We start from the raw sequence: 13,980 nt of genomic DNA on the forward strand, positions 1-13,980 counted from the left end.
TGTTACCAGACTCAATTTTCAGCTCTCTACCTTAAAGCAAATTTATTTTATTTTATTTATTCATCAGTTTCATCAAATTGTGATACTGTAATTCTACATTATTTCACAAAAAGAAGACACTTGTTGCCCAGTATAATCTGTAAAACAAAATCTGTATGTAAATGTAGGAAAGAGTTAAAATTGAGTACACATATTCAAAATAATAATTAACATATGTAAATATTTAAGAAACAAATATGAAAAGAAGACACCCATCTGTGGTAAAACACAATTATTTATAAATATTAAACTCAACTGCTTTGCTTATACAAGGTCTACAACAAAACAGAAATTACAAATTTGAGTGAAGTTTAGAATTAAATATGTCTTTAGTTCATAAAGCGAGGACCACAATAAGCGGGTTTGAGACAATACTAGAAAGAGGTCTTGTAAAAGTGACACCTGCTGGTGGTTTATGGTATGACATAATGGAAAGGTCTCCATGGGAATAGAAAAACCTGTCAAGTGTCTTTTTGTTAACTAAGATTATTTCAGAGAGGCCAAGGTCACCCCAAAATTTCTGACTTAAAATTGATTTTTTTTATCAGCTAAAACCTCCGTTTAATTCATGCTTGAAATGCGGTCCCCACTAGGCATGTTCCAGACAGGTCCCTACGATGTAAACAAGTAAGTGTGTGTGTGTTTCAAGGTCAGTTCTGCATTAGTGCAATATGACATGAGTGCACCATGGCATGGATTTTAGTGCACCATGGCATGGAGGAGATCGCCCTGTGGCACTGCTCAGTAGAATGAAAGGCCTTGTTGCCTTCACGGGAGTCTTCAGGTCATGTGCATCGTGGCTCTGGTGTCTCTCATCTTCCTCTTGACAAAACCCTCGAGATTCTCTAGGGGGTCCAAGGTCAGGCAAGTTTACTGGCCAATCAGGCAGAGTAACACCATGATCAATGAACCATCTTTTAGTAACTTAGACTGTGCGGCCAGGTGCCAATTCCTGCTGGGAAATTAAATGAGCACGAGCATAGAGCTCGTCAGCAGAAGGAAGCACAGAGTGCTCTAAAATGTCCTGGTAAATGGCTGCATTGAAAAACACAGAAAAACACAGTGGACCAACACCAACAGTTGACATGGGAGCTCAGATCATCACCGACTGTGGAAACTTCACACTGAACTTCAAGAAACATGTATTCAATGCCTGAATTTGTTTGAGATGTACAAGTTTTAGTATTGATCCGTATCTGATTTTCATTACTTTTGACAAACCTGGTGGAGAGTAGAGTGTTTTTCAAGGTAGGTTTGTTCAACAACAACAAAAAAAAAACATGTGATTGCAATATATACTGGTTTAATAATGCCCTACTATGGAACATACTAACAGAGATATAGTTGTGGCGTCCAATATTCAAACTATTCAACACTGCAGTCAAGGCTGTTACATCTCCACTGAAACAAACAGCATCTGAAAAGTTGCATCGTGCAGACTTTTTTTGTTTTTTTTTTAATCACACATCGTTGCTTCATAAACATTTATTTAAACAATTTTAGGACATTTCTCATTATGTATTTAAAGAAAATATTTGTAAAAGTTAAAAAAGAAAAGAACATGTGATGGTCCCAAATACAAATACTTTTACACTTTCCAAAGCCTCGACTCAACCTCATGATGTGATGAGGTGGTTCTCCATGTCATTCACATGCTCACTTACTGATTTGAACTGCTCCACTACAATCCACACATCATCTACATTTAGCTGTTTTCCTTACATTATTTCAAATTAATAATACATGTGAATAATTTGAATAATTTCAAAATGGTTGAAAAACACATAGGATGAATAAAGAGTATAAATATTTACTTTTTTTTAAAATGAGGGGAAAAAAAGACATTTCTTAATCTGAAATCATAATTATACATTTTGCCACCAGTCTCATTCCAAATACTTTATTCAAACACATTTTTGTCTTCACCCAATAGTCTGTGTCACGTCATAATCTCAGATGGAGGCGGGGTTTGCGTAACTCTTATAACTATTTATCCTTCTATAAGTTGGGCTGCACAATTTTGAAGTTGAGACTTTTCTGATTGTGATAAGATTTGTCATTTATGTTAAAAGTAGGATTCTGATCAGAGTGTTCAGGAGCGTTAGTGTTTGAGACAAAACAAGATACAATAAAGAATCCTGTGCATTTAGATCATGTATGTAGACGTCTAAACTACAGAGACAAGAATTTTCTATGCAAAGATGGGATATTGTTGATACTGTTCTGTGCAAAGGACATTCTACCCATTTTCCAACATGTTTTTGAGCAAAATGTACATTGCCCCAGTACACATATTTTGTAAGTCCACTGTGTACATGTGTGCATCTTACAAAGAGGAAGCAAACTTTCCCTGTATGTCTCTGAAAGTTGTGAAAAGTGCTTCTAAACTCTATGTGCTGAATGCATTAGGTAATTGAGGAATCATTTTTGGACCACTGAAAACTGTTTAAAATGAACTAGTTCTGGTTTTCAGGTTTTTTAAGGCAGTAAAAACCAGGTACATAGGTGATTTTATTTGCAGACTTGTTGTATTGTGCAGCCCTACTTAAGTGTTGTTGAGTTGGCAGTTGGCCCCATTGGTTCACTCGTCATCCTTGTCTTTGGCTCCGTGTTTCAGAATCCGCGTGAACTCAGCGTAGTTGAAGTTTCCCTTTTTATCAATGGGAGCTTCTCGGAAAAGCTCGTCCACTTCCTCGTCTGTGAAGCGGTCGCCCATTGTGGTCAACAGCTCCCTCAAGTGGTCCTCGTGGATAAAACCTAAACAACAACAACATATATTATTACATGATAAAAATTAATAAAAATAAGAGATGAGAGTTGAACCTTCAAGCCCAAAGATATATACATGTTGTTTTTTTTCAACTGTCTTTCAACAGCTCTCAGTTTTGACTTGACTTGAATCATCCATGAAACATTTTCAAAGCAGAAGAACGTTTTCCTCCATCTTGAAGTGTTGCTGTCTGTTGCTTGGAGACTAAACCAGGACTAAACCAGGACTAAGTCAGGATTAAATTTCTTTCCAGTGAGGCAGAACTATGTCCTTTGAGGGCCAATGTCACTCTCCAGATCAAACAGACACGCACTGTCCACAGCACCACCTTCTGTCGCCTTCCTATGGCAAACAGGTGGACTGGTGTACACTGGGCTTCAGAGTAATCTTATGGTCCTGCATTTGAGGTTTGAATGCTCAGACAATCCCCTATCCTCACTCACAGGTCTGTACTTAGTAATATTATTCCAAAAATGGCTTCTTTAACTAAAGGCGACTACATACTATCCTCAATACAATGTGTCAGGCAAGGAAAGTCAAGTTTATTTGTAAAGCACAATTCGTACACAAAGTAATTCAAAGTGCTTTACAGAATAAGAAATACATTAAAATCACAATAAAAACTAATCAAAACATAAATAATCATCACAAAATTAAAGATTAAAATTAAAAAAGACAGAGAGACATTAATTACATAAATTAGAGAGAAGAGTGCAGAATGAAAACCTTTCAGTCATGTGCACAGTAAAACAGAATCGTTTGGAGCCTGGATTTAAACAGCGTCAAAGTCGAGTCTGTCTCACATGTTCAGACTGTTCCAGGTTTTAGCTGCGTGAATCTAAAACTCTGACTCCCCTTGTTTAGTCCTGACTCTGGGCACCAGCAGGAGGTCGGTCCCTGAGCTCCTCAGAGTGCGACATGGTTCATATGACACTAACATGTCACAGATGTACTTTGGTGCTCGGCCATGAAGACACTTGTACAAGCAGAGCTGCTTTAAAGTCTCTGAGCCACAGGAGCCAGTGCAGAGACCTGAGCACAGGACTTATGTGCTCGTACTTCCTAGTTCGAGTAAGGACCCGAGCTGCAGCGTTCTGGATGTTCTGCAGCGTCTCACAGCTCGTTTGGAGAGACCAGTGAGCAGAACATTACAGTATCTAACCTACTGGAGAGAAACACATGGATAAGTCTCTCCAAATCTGCTTTAGACAGTAAACCTTTGATTTTTGCTATGTTTTTTAGATAGTAAAAGGCTGTAGATGTTATTGAGTTGATGTGACTGTTAAAGTTCAAGTCTGAGTCCATTATTACATTGAGATTTCTTGCCTGATTTGAAGGTTTTAGAGAGAGAGACTGGAGGTGATGCTGACATTGTCTCTTTGTTTCTGTGGACCAAAAGCATGTTTGTCCTGTCTACAGCAACATTTACACACCACTGCAACTGAAAACCTCCAGTGACATGTGGGATGTAATGACTGGACCAGAAGTTTTAGAGTTATTGTTAAAAACTGACCAGATCCCTCCTCGTCGAAGCAGGCGAAGGCGTTCCTGATCACGTCCTCTGGGTCGGTGCCGTTCAGTCTCTCTCCAAACATGGTCAGAAACATTGTGAAGTTTATGGGCCCCGGGGCCTCCGCCATCATCCCCTCCAGGTACTCATCTGATGGGTTCTTCCCTACAGACAACAAACTAGAGCTGAATGATTTTCAGAATAAATCTAATTGTAATTTTTCTGACTGACATCATGATTGTGATTAGTTTTGTGTTTGATGTTTCAATAAGATTCTGTTCTGTTCTGTTGACAAAAAGACTGAAAAAGGAACAGAACTGACTGATCTCAAAACATGTTTGTACAGATCTAAACCTACAGGATTAAGACAGGACTGAACTAGGATTAAACCCGGACTGAAATAAGAATGAACCTGAACATGACCAGAGACCATATAGTTGCCAGAAAATGTTTCCCTTTATACATAGATTACTTTATATAGATTACAGTAAACATTACAGTCTCTTTTAAACAGAATGCTTAATAGTTTTATTTATATATGATCTACTCTCAATATTCTCATTTTGCATATCCCCAAAACAACAATTATGATATAAAATGGGCTTTTTATATGCTCTGAAAACAAATTACAAAATGGATTTATGCAGCACATTTTCAGGAGCCTGTCATCAATATGAGGGTTCATGGTCCTGTGAGAGAAAAGGGTGAGAGTGACAGGAACAGCACAGATCAGATCACCTGTTGTAGTTCACTTAAGTCCATTCTTTATGGTGAGTTTGTGGTAAAACTAGGGCTGACAAATGATTAAAAAAAGATTCATCGCATTAGACTTGTGGACTGTATGTGTAAATGTATCCACATGGAATCAGCTCATGAGAACAGCGTTTGTCCTGTCAGATGAGCCTCTCAGTCCAGTTTTAGCACTTGACTGGTCCAAACAGACCGTGTGATTCATGTGTTAATTCATGATGATGAGTCAGTTTGCTGTACATGTGTTAATGCCTTAACCTTGACCTAAAACAAAGCTCAAATTAAAGCCTAACTTTTGAAAAAGAGCTTCAGACAAAGCCGTGTTGTCTTTTAGCTTCTCCTCCCCAGTATTAATAATAGTAAAAGTGTGTACCGAGAGAGGCCAGCATGTCGTGTAGATCCTCCTTGTCGATGAAGCCGTCTCTGTTCTGATCGATCATGTTGAATGCTTCTTTAAACTCCTGGATCTGCGACTGATCGAACATCGCAAACACGTTGGAAGTGGCCCTTTGAGGGCGCTTCTTTGTGGTCTTTCCCTTGGCTCGTTTGCTCGACATGATGAAGGTTTACTGCAAAAAACACAAATATACAAGAGGTTTATAGGAGCAGAGCCAGAGGAGCAGACTCAGAGGCACGCAGGAGCAGACAGGGGCAAACAGGAGCAATAAATAAATGGATTTACATATTAATGCATAATATTCTTTGGATTAAAAAGCTAAAAAGCCTCTTTTTACATTTCAGTATTAATTGAATTTATTTTGACATTTACTTATTTATTTGTTCTTCTTAATTCCAGTCCGGTTTCAGGTCCTCCACAGCACAGAGACAGACATAACCAAACACCTCATAGAGCTGACAAAGGCTTTTTCTTCATCCTCATCCTACTGGACCTGACCTCTGCATCTGAAACCTCTGCATCTCTCACACCATCCTCAATGACAGATTATCTCACACACTCCTGCTCTGGTTTAAATCATATCTCTGCAACTGTGATCCAAATTTCCCCCGTTTCCTCTGGTGTTCCACAAGGCTCCATCCTTGGCCCCCTGCTCTTTATCATTTACCTGCTTCACCTTGGCCACATCTTCAGAAAATATAACATCCATTTCCATTGCTATGCAGACGATACCCAGTTACATCTCCTCCAAACCATCTGACACTCTCCCCCTGCCTCCTGTATTCCCGCAATCAAGTCCTGGTTTTCATCTAATCTTCTGAAGCTCAATAGCAATAAGACTGAAGTCCTGTTAATAGGCACCAAGTCTAGCATCAAGAAAACCCCAGGCTCTCCATTTCCACTGACAGTTCCTCCATCTGTCTCTCCCCTCAAGTAAAGAGCCTTGGCAAGTTGGCGTCATTCTGGACAGTACACTTTAATTTCAATCCCATATCAACAACATCTCCAAGTCTATGTATGTTCACCTCAGGAACATCAACCGCCTCAGCCCCTCCCTCTCCCTCACACTGCTGCTCCTCGCTGCGGTGGCCAAACTTGTCCAGTGCAAGGTCCGCTATAAGTATTTCCATTTATGTTTTTACTCATACATTTTTACATCTATTTATTTATTTATATTACTTTAATGTATTTGTACATTTTAATTTATTTAATTTTAATTTTATTATTATTGTTATTTAATTATATATATATAAAAAATATATATATATATATATATATATATATATATATATATATATATTTATTTTTTTTTTTTTTTTTTTTTTTTTAATTCAGGCCATTTCTACTTTTTTGTGTCGCTTAAATTCCTCCTGTTTAAGTGCAGCTGCTTCTGTTTGGGACGGTCTGGCCCTCCAAACATGGCCCGTGTCTCTGCTCAGTATTCAAATCCAAACACAGTTATAAATGTAAAAGTGTGGTCTGTCTTATCTCCACATAATAAACCCACAGCAGTCAGCAGAGCCTTACATGGACGTCTGCTCTGTATGTTCAGACCAGTCCTGGGCAGTTACAGTTTTTTTTTTTTTTTTTTTTCCTGAGGACCTAATTTGAATACAGGCATGTGGCGAATGCACATACAGACATGGGCAAAATTGTTGGTTCCCTCTGGTAAGGAAAGAAAAATCAACAATGGTCACTGAAATAACTGGAAACTGAGAAAAGCAATAATAAATACAAATTTACTGAAAATTAATCAATGAAAATCAGACACTGTTTTTGAATTATTGTTCAACAGAATTATAAAAAAAAAAAAAAAAAACTAATGAAACTGGCGAAAGTAATTGGACAATAGGAACATGTTAAACTTCAGTGTGTCTTTAATCTGCATCACAGGTTCTTCAGACTTGGTCAGTCTGTCTGTTTAAAGGCAACATGTGTCATTGTGCTGTTTGGAGACATGATGGAGACAACATTGAACATGGACCAGAGAGAAGACAACTGTGTCAGGAGACTAGAAAGAAAATGAGAGACAAGCAGGTTAAAGATAAAGACAATAAGACCATCTCCAAGCAGCTTGATGTTCCTGTGATTACAGTTACACATGTTCTTCAGAAGTTTAAGGTCCACAGGACTGAAACCTCCCTGGACGTGGCTGCAAGAGGAAAATTCATGACAAATTGAAGAGATGGATCATATGAATGGAACCAAAGAGTCTAGAACAACCTCCAAACAAATTAAATGTGAAGTTGAAGGGCAAAGTACATGAGTGTCAGATCACACCATCCATCACTGATTAAGCCAAAGTGGACTTCATGTGAGGACACCACTGTTGAGAGCAAATTAGAAAAAGTGAAACTGGAATTTGTCACAGTACATATTGACAAACCACAAAGCTTCTGGGAGAATGTCCTTTGGACAGATGAGACAAAACTGAAGCTCTTTGGCAAGACACATCAGCTCAATGTTCACAGACGCAAAAATGAAGCAGACCAAGAAAAGAACACTGTCCCTACTGTGAAACATGGAGGAGGTTTGGTTTTGTTCTGGGGCTGTTTTGCTGCATCTGACACAGAGTGTCTTGAATCTGTGCAAGGTACAACAAAATCTCTAAACTATCAAGGTATTTTGGCAAGAAATGTGATGCCTAGTGTCAGAAAGCTCAGTCTCAGTCGTAGGTCATGGGTCTTCCAACAGGATAATGACCCGAAACACACAGCTAAAAACACACAAGAATGACTAAGAACATTGGACTGTTCTGGAGTGTTCTTCTGTGAGTCCAGATCTCAATTCTACTGAACATCTGTGAAAGGAGCTGAAACATGCTTCTGGAGAAGGAACCCTTCAAACCTAAAGGCAACTAGAGCATTTTGCTCACGAGAAATGGGTCAAAATACCTGTTGATCAGTGCAGAAGTCTCATTGACAGTTACAGAAATCATTTGTTTGCAGAGTTTGCCTCAAAAGTTTGTGCAACAAAATACTAATTTAAGGGAACCATCATTTTTGTTCAGGCCAGTTTCATTATTTTGTTTTTTCTAATGATTCTGTTGAACCACAGGTAAAAAGCAATGTTTGATTTTTGTTGGAAAATTTTCCATACATTTTTATTTATTGTTGGTTTTCCCAGTTTCATGTTATTTCAGTGATTATTGTTGATTTTTCTTTCATTGCCAGAGGGGTACCAACTATTTTGTCCACATCTATGTATAAATGGACATATTTACCTGTTTGCTGCATCATTCTAAACAGTAAGCGAGTATGGGTGTGCTTCTGGCTCCAACAGATTTTAGTTTAGTTTGAAAGCTAATAACAGCAGTGATCAGTGTAGGATAGCCCGGGAACTAAAACATGGGGACTGGGGGTGTGAGCAACAGATTTTATTCTTGTTTGCTTGCTGTGATACTACACCAAATTTGAAACTCGCCTCCAAATTCACCATTATAACTTGTGGCCTTCATGAGCTTCACTGATGTCTCACTCCCTCAGTTCACTTCTTTATACAGTCTATGGGCAGATGTCTGGACAAAGCCATACAAAGCCATTCGATGTATTGTGGATAATAAGTCAAATTTGATGCATGTGTCATTTTGATTCCTAAATTGGTGCACCCATAAATGGATAATGGTTTATGTTTTATAAATATCTAACTGTTCGCCATCTAAGACTTGCCGTGGTTCTTATATTTACTCAATTACTTTGCGACTGCTGAAATTGGTAGCTCTCTGGAGAAAAAAGGTTGGAGACCCCTTCTTTAGTGTAAGTAGTGCAGGGGACTACAAATTCTGTCCTTTTTACTCATATTTAAATTTGTTGCATGGAACTCTTGCTCATCACATCACACATGAACATTGTATTGTTTTGTATGGTTTTATTGTATATTTATGAAGAATTGTCGTGTGGGAGCCTGGGTGATGGGGACTTGAGGGAGAAGCATTGGACAAATCTTACTGCTAACCATAAAGAGGGTTTGAATCGGGCCAAGGAGATCAATAGATTAGTCAAACTTGCATGGATGACACCTAAAACCTCATGTTCTGATGAAAGAACATAATAACATTGTATTAATAATACCCCCTCTTTAAAGTCTAAAATGAAGTTCCAGACTGAGGTGGTGCCAGTTAGTGAGTGAGCTGGAAACTAAACAATACTGGTGTTTTAAAGGAGCGTTCAGGAAAAGGGAATTTCCTCTGATAAGGCTCTGCTTAAATTACAGCACTTAACACACAAATAAGATTCAGACAGAACTGAACTCAGTTCTGACAGAATAAATGCCATGAACCATGCTGGGGTGTGACCGCCAGTGTTGGGGAGTAACAGATTACATGTACCAGCGTTACATAATCAGAGTACAAATTATGAGTAACTGTATTCGGTTACAGTTACTGTTTCAGTGAGTGGTAATTGAATTACAATTACTTTGTTGAAATAAATGGATTACACATGGCGGTATTTTCCTGTTTCCACATTTTGGGCTATATCCCTTTTTTTTTTCTCGGTATTTCCACTCATTGCCGGACACTAAACCAGGTCTAAACCAGGTCTAAACCAGGATTGAACCAGGACTGAACCCAGGTCTAAACCCAGGTCTAAACCCAGGACTAAACCAGGACAAAAAACAGGTCTAAACCAGGACAAAAACCAGGTCTAAAACCAGGACAAAAACCAGGTCTAAAACAGGACAAAAACCAGGTCTAAGCTACATCTAAACCAGGACTAAATCAGGATTGAACCAGGACTGAACCCAGGTCTAAACCAGGACTAAAACCAGGTCTAAACTAGATCTAAACTAGGTCTAAACTAGGTATAAACCAGGACTAAACCAGGACTTAAACCAGGACTAAATCCTGCTGTGTGGACCGTGTCTCCTCGTCTTCTATCAATAATATTTTTTATTTGGTTCAGTAAAGTCTGGGTTTTTCATTTTCTTTTAGCAGACAAAACTTCTTATGTGAAGAAATCTGAGTCTTTGCTTCTCTACAGTAAATCAAGTAATCCAAAGTATTCAGATTATGTTACTCACTTTAAGTAATTTAATGGATTATGTTACAAACTACATTTTGGTGTATGTAATCTGTAATCTGTAGGGGAATACATTTTAAAAGTAACCTTCCCAACACTGGTGACTGGTCCCTGAGTTTGGGTAGTTTAATGAACTTATAACAGATCCAGATCGTCCTCACTGTAAATACCCAGTACTGCACTTAGCTGGAGACAAAATGGAGCCACAGATCGGGGTTAGCACTTAGCACAGAAGCTTATTTGACTTAGACTGAGACAAACTTGATCCACAAGTGTAATTATTTGGACACAGGAGCTCACACAAAGGAAAATCTTCAGGAGCTACTCTAAACCTGCTGCTACTCTTTCAGGGACTCAGGGCGAGGATGAAGTTTGATGTTTTTTAAAGGTTGTATAGAGGATTTTTAAGGGAAAAGAAATACACCGACAGTCCTTTAGAAACGCCTAGAAACACCTCCTCCCGCCTCCTTACTCTAGAAATCACGTTTGTTTACAGCCGGTGACTGTTAAGAATTACTGTTGAAGTGACCTGTCTAGAAGTAATTTAGCGAGCAGTTTTTAGACACTTCGTCTGCTTCATTCGTGCCATCGCTGGAAGGAATCTCCAAGAATCACCTCAGTTTGGCTTTGCTCCTTTTCCCCTTCTCTTCTTCTTTCAGCGACCTCAAAAACAGACTTTTTTTTGTGATTAACTGGTCGTGGATTCTCGTCGGCCATCGCAACAAACTTTGTGCGAACTGCGAGGAAGCGACAGTTTAAAAAAGCCTCTAAGAACCGCTGCATAAACCATGTAATCCCCGCGCGCCAGCGAGTCAGTTACACTAGAAACATAGAGAGTTTAATTGACAACCTAACAGCCAATAGAAAATGAGGGAGCCTCGTTATCTATTGGCTGATGTTTATCTGGCCTCACTACGTCCACAGTTGATAGATTTTCATTCTTTTTTTTTTTTTTTGGCCATCATAATTACAAGGCTGCAATGTCTTTGAAACGGTATTTTAAACTTTCATTGACAATTTGAAATGAAAAAATAAATAAATAAAAATCCTCCATACAACCTTTAAGTGTGTGAAGTTTTGGCAAAGTCCTTCTGTTCTATTCAGGGATAAAGAGGATGGGAGGGCATCTGACACATCATCAGTATTTGCAGTTTAAACAATTTCTCACCTCAGAGTCAAAATGAACAGATTCCATACACAAACAGTGAAGTGAGACAGCAGTGACATAAGGTAGAAAGCACAGAAATTGATTTGGAGATGTTTGTATTTTGGCAACACACACAAACATTGTTTAGGTTAACACTAAAACTAAACAAACATAACATTTTGTCTCGTACAAAGATGTGATGTGAACTGCAGTCGGCCTGTAGTCCACGCAAGAAATTCTTATGACTAGACTAAAAAGGGGGAGTGGCAAAAGCTCTCAAAATGTGTATGTATCTGTGTGTATCTGAGCCAAACTGCACTCTAGGGGTTTGCAAAAATATCAAAATATCAATATATCGTATCATTTATTGTATCGATATCGTGGGCTGCTGTTTCGACATATCGCCAAGAGTATTTTTTGTGTGTATTTTATGTAATTATTTTGTTACAACGCTACAATTTTGTTGCTTGTTCAGTGGAAGGAAACTCATTTATGCAACATATTTGATGTTTTCACAGTTTTGATTATTAAAATGTGTCTTTCTTATCAACTTTGCACAAGAAGTCATTTAACAAAGGCTTTTAGTATCACAGCCATGATTTTACCTTTTTATTTTTTACCCATATTGTATCGATTTGAAATATATCGTATCAAAATGAAAGTGCACTGTATCGAGACACGTATCACGGCCTATGTATCGAGGTATGTATCGTATCTGCAACTTCTTAATGATACCCAGCCCTACTGCACTCACAAGAATACACCTGCAGGGGGCGCTCATACAGAAACTACACAAAAGACTACAAGGAAACAATATTTAAGTAAAAACTAATGTATTTAAGTAAAGACTAATGTATTTAAGTAAAGATTAATGTATTTAAATAAAGACTAATGTATTTAAGTAAAGATTCATGTATTTAAATAAAAACTAATGTATTTAAGTAAAAACTAATGTATTTAAGTAAAAACTAATGTATTTAAGTAAAGATTAATGTATTTAATTAAAGACTAATGTATTTAAGTAAAAACTAATGTATTTAAGTAAAGATTAAACTTGTGAATCATGGGTTTCATCTGCTTTTTTACAATTAAATAACAAAAAAACACCAAATCTTCAAATAATCCACTCGCTCCCTCACTTCTTCTGTTATCCCATAGGCATCTTGATCATCATAAAGGATTAGTCGACTGATACACATTTTGGTCTACTGAGACTCCATCGAATAACCGACTAAACGATGAAGGAAGCACTAAATTTCAGGCCTGTCAAGATAATTACACAACTATGGACAGAGATACGCAGGCTACATACAATTTATACACTAGGCCTACAGGTCTTTTACTCCTTACTTTTATTGAAGTAAAGGTAGTTTTGGTTACTTGTTGTGAGTCTACAAGTGTCAGAAGCTTTATGTTGTCAATATGAAGTGATTTTTATAATTTAATGTTCTATCCTTCCTGTTTCATTCACTTCACAGTTAAAAATAGATGTTATGTCCAGACAGTGGGTGAGTATAGTTTCTCTAAAAGCGTTTTACCTTTATCCAAGTTACTTCAAAATAACAGTACTTTTACTTGAGTAGCTTATATTTAGACTAAATGTATTTCACCACCACCAAGACAAGACTTCGCATAAAAATACAACTCAAAGTACTACTAGTTTCTTTAATATGCAATTTTAATAACATTAAAACTGTTTTCATGCAAATCTTGACCGATAACTACAAACTTTAAACTGCAGTCCACATATTCTCTGGACTGTACTCGACTGAAATGATACTCAAACACAAGTATGGTTTAAAAACTAAAAAAAAACTTAATTAATGCGTGAAAGGATGAGTTAAAAATGCTGACAAACTCACCTCAGATGAACGCAGACGTGTGAACTCCGGGTCGGACAGCTGAGACGCACGAGTCAAAACTTCACTCCAAATGTTTGTTTAGAAAAATGCTCTCTGGCCCCGCCCCTCCGTACGTGTCTCGGCCAATCGGAGAGTCCGTCTGTGCGGGACAAAGGCAGTGGGCGGGGGCTCGTGGAGGGGGCAGCCGGGGGGTGGAGATGTTCGAGGCCAGCAGCGAGTCTCCATACAAGGCGAAGGAATGCGCACAGAGCCGCGCGGACACAGGCCCTGGGAGAGACAGAGAGAGAGAGAGAGAGGCCCGACGAGGAGGAGGATGGAGAGAAGGCGCGGAGCTACGGCCACTCTCTCCCTTATTTAGAGAAAGGCACGCAGAGGAGAGGGGGAGAGGGAAGAGATGAAAGGGAGGGAGAGGGGGAGAGGGAGAGAAATAAAGGGTGGAGAGGGCAGGGTGAGAAGAGAGATAGAATAAGAGATAAGAAAAAGGTTC

At 38.4% G+C, this 13,980-nt stretch overlaps 1 protein-coding gene across 1 annotated transcript; it reads right to left on the bottom strand.

Annotated features, from left to right (window-relative positions):
* Positions 1 to 1,509: 1,509 nt before the first annotated feature.
* On the bottom strand, positions 1,510 to 13,616 carry myl9b (myosin, light chain 9b, regulatory). Its single transcript, XM_020930901.2, has 4 exons — positions 13,494 to 13,616; positions 5,443 to 5,638; positions 4,323 to 4,484; positions 1,510 to 2,796 (listed from the first exon to the last, which is right to left on the bottom strand). The coding sequence occupies exons 2-4, from the start codon at positions 5,624 to 5,626 to the stop codon at positions 2,621 to 2,623; spliced, it is 522 nt and encodes a 173-aa protein (XP_020786560.1). The 5' UTR covers positions 5,627 to 5,638; positions 13,494 to 13,616; the 3' UTR covers positions 1,510 to 2,620.
* Positions 13,617 to 13,980: the final 364 nt, after the last annotated feature.

This window comes from Boleophthalmus pectinirostris, unplaced genomic scaffold (assembly GCF_026225935.1).
Source record: "Boleophthalmus pectinirostris isolate CB_2022bp ecotype Guang Dong unplaced genomic scaffold, ASM2622593v1 HiC_scaffold_3, whole genome shotgun sequence".
NCBI classification, from domain to species: Eukaryota; Metazoa; Chordata; class Actinopteri; order Gobiiformes; family Gobiidae; genus Boleophthalmus; species Boleophthalmus pectinirostris.

Coding starts and splice junctions, on each gene's coding strand:
- myl9b (XM_020930901.2), bottom strand. CDS start 5,626: ATGTCGAGCAAACGAGCCAAGGGAAAGACCACAAAGAAGCGCCCTCAA. Junction 4,485..5,442: donor CGACATGCTGGCCTCTCTCG/GTACACACTTTT, acceptor TGTTGTCTGTAG/GGAAGAACCCATCAGATGAG. Junction 2,797..4,322: donor CTTCGACGAGGAGGGATCTG/GTCAGTTTTTAA, acceptor GTTGTTGTTTAG/GTTTTATCCACGAGGACCAC.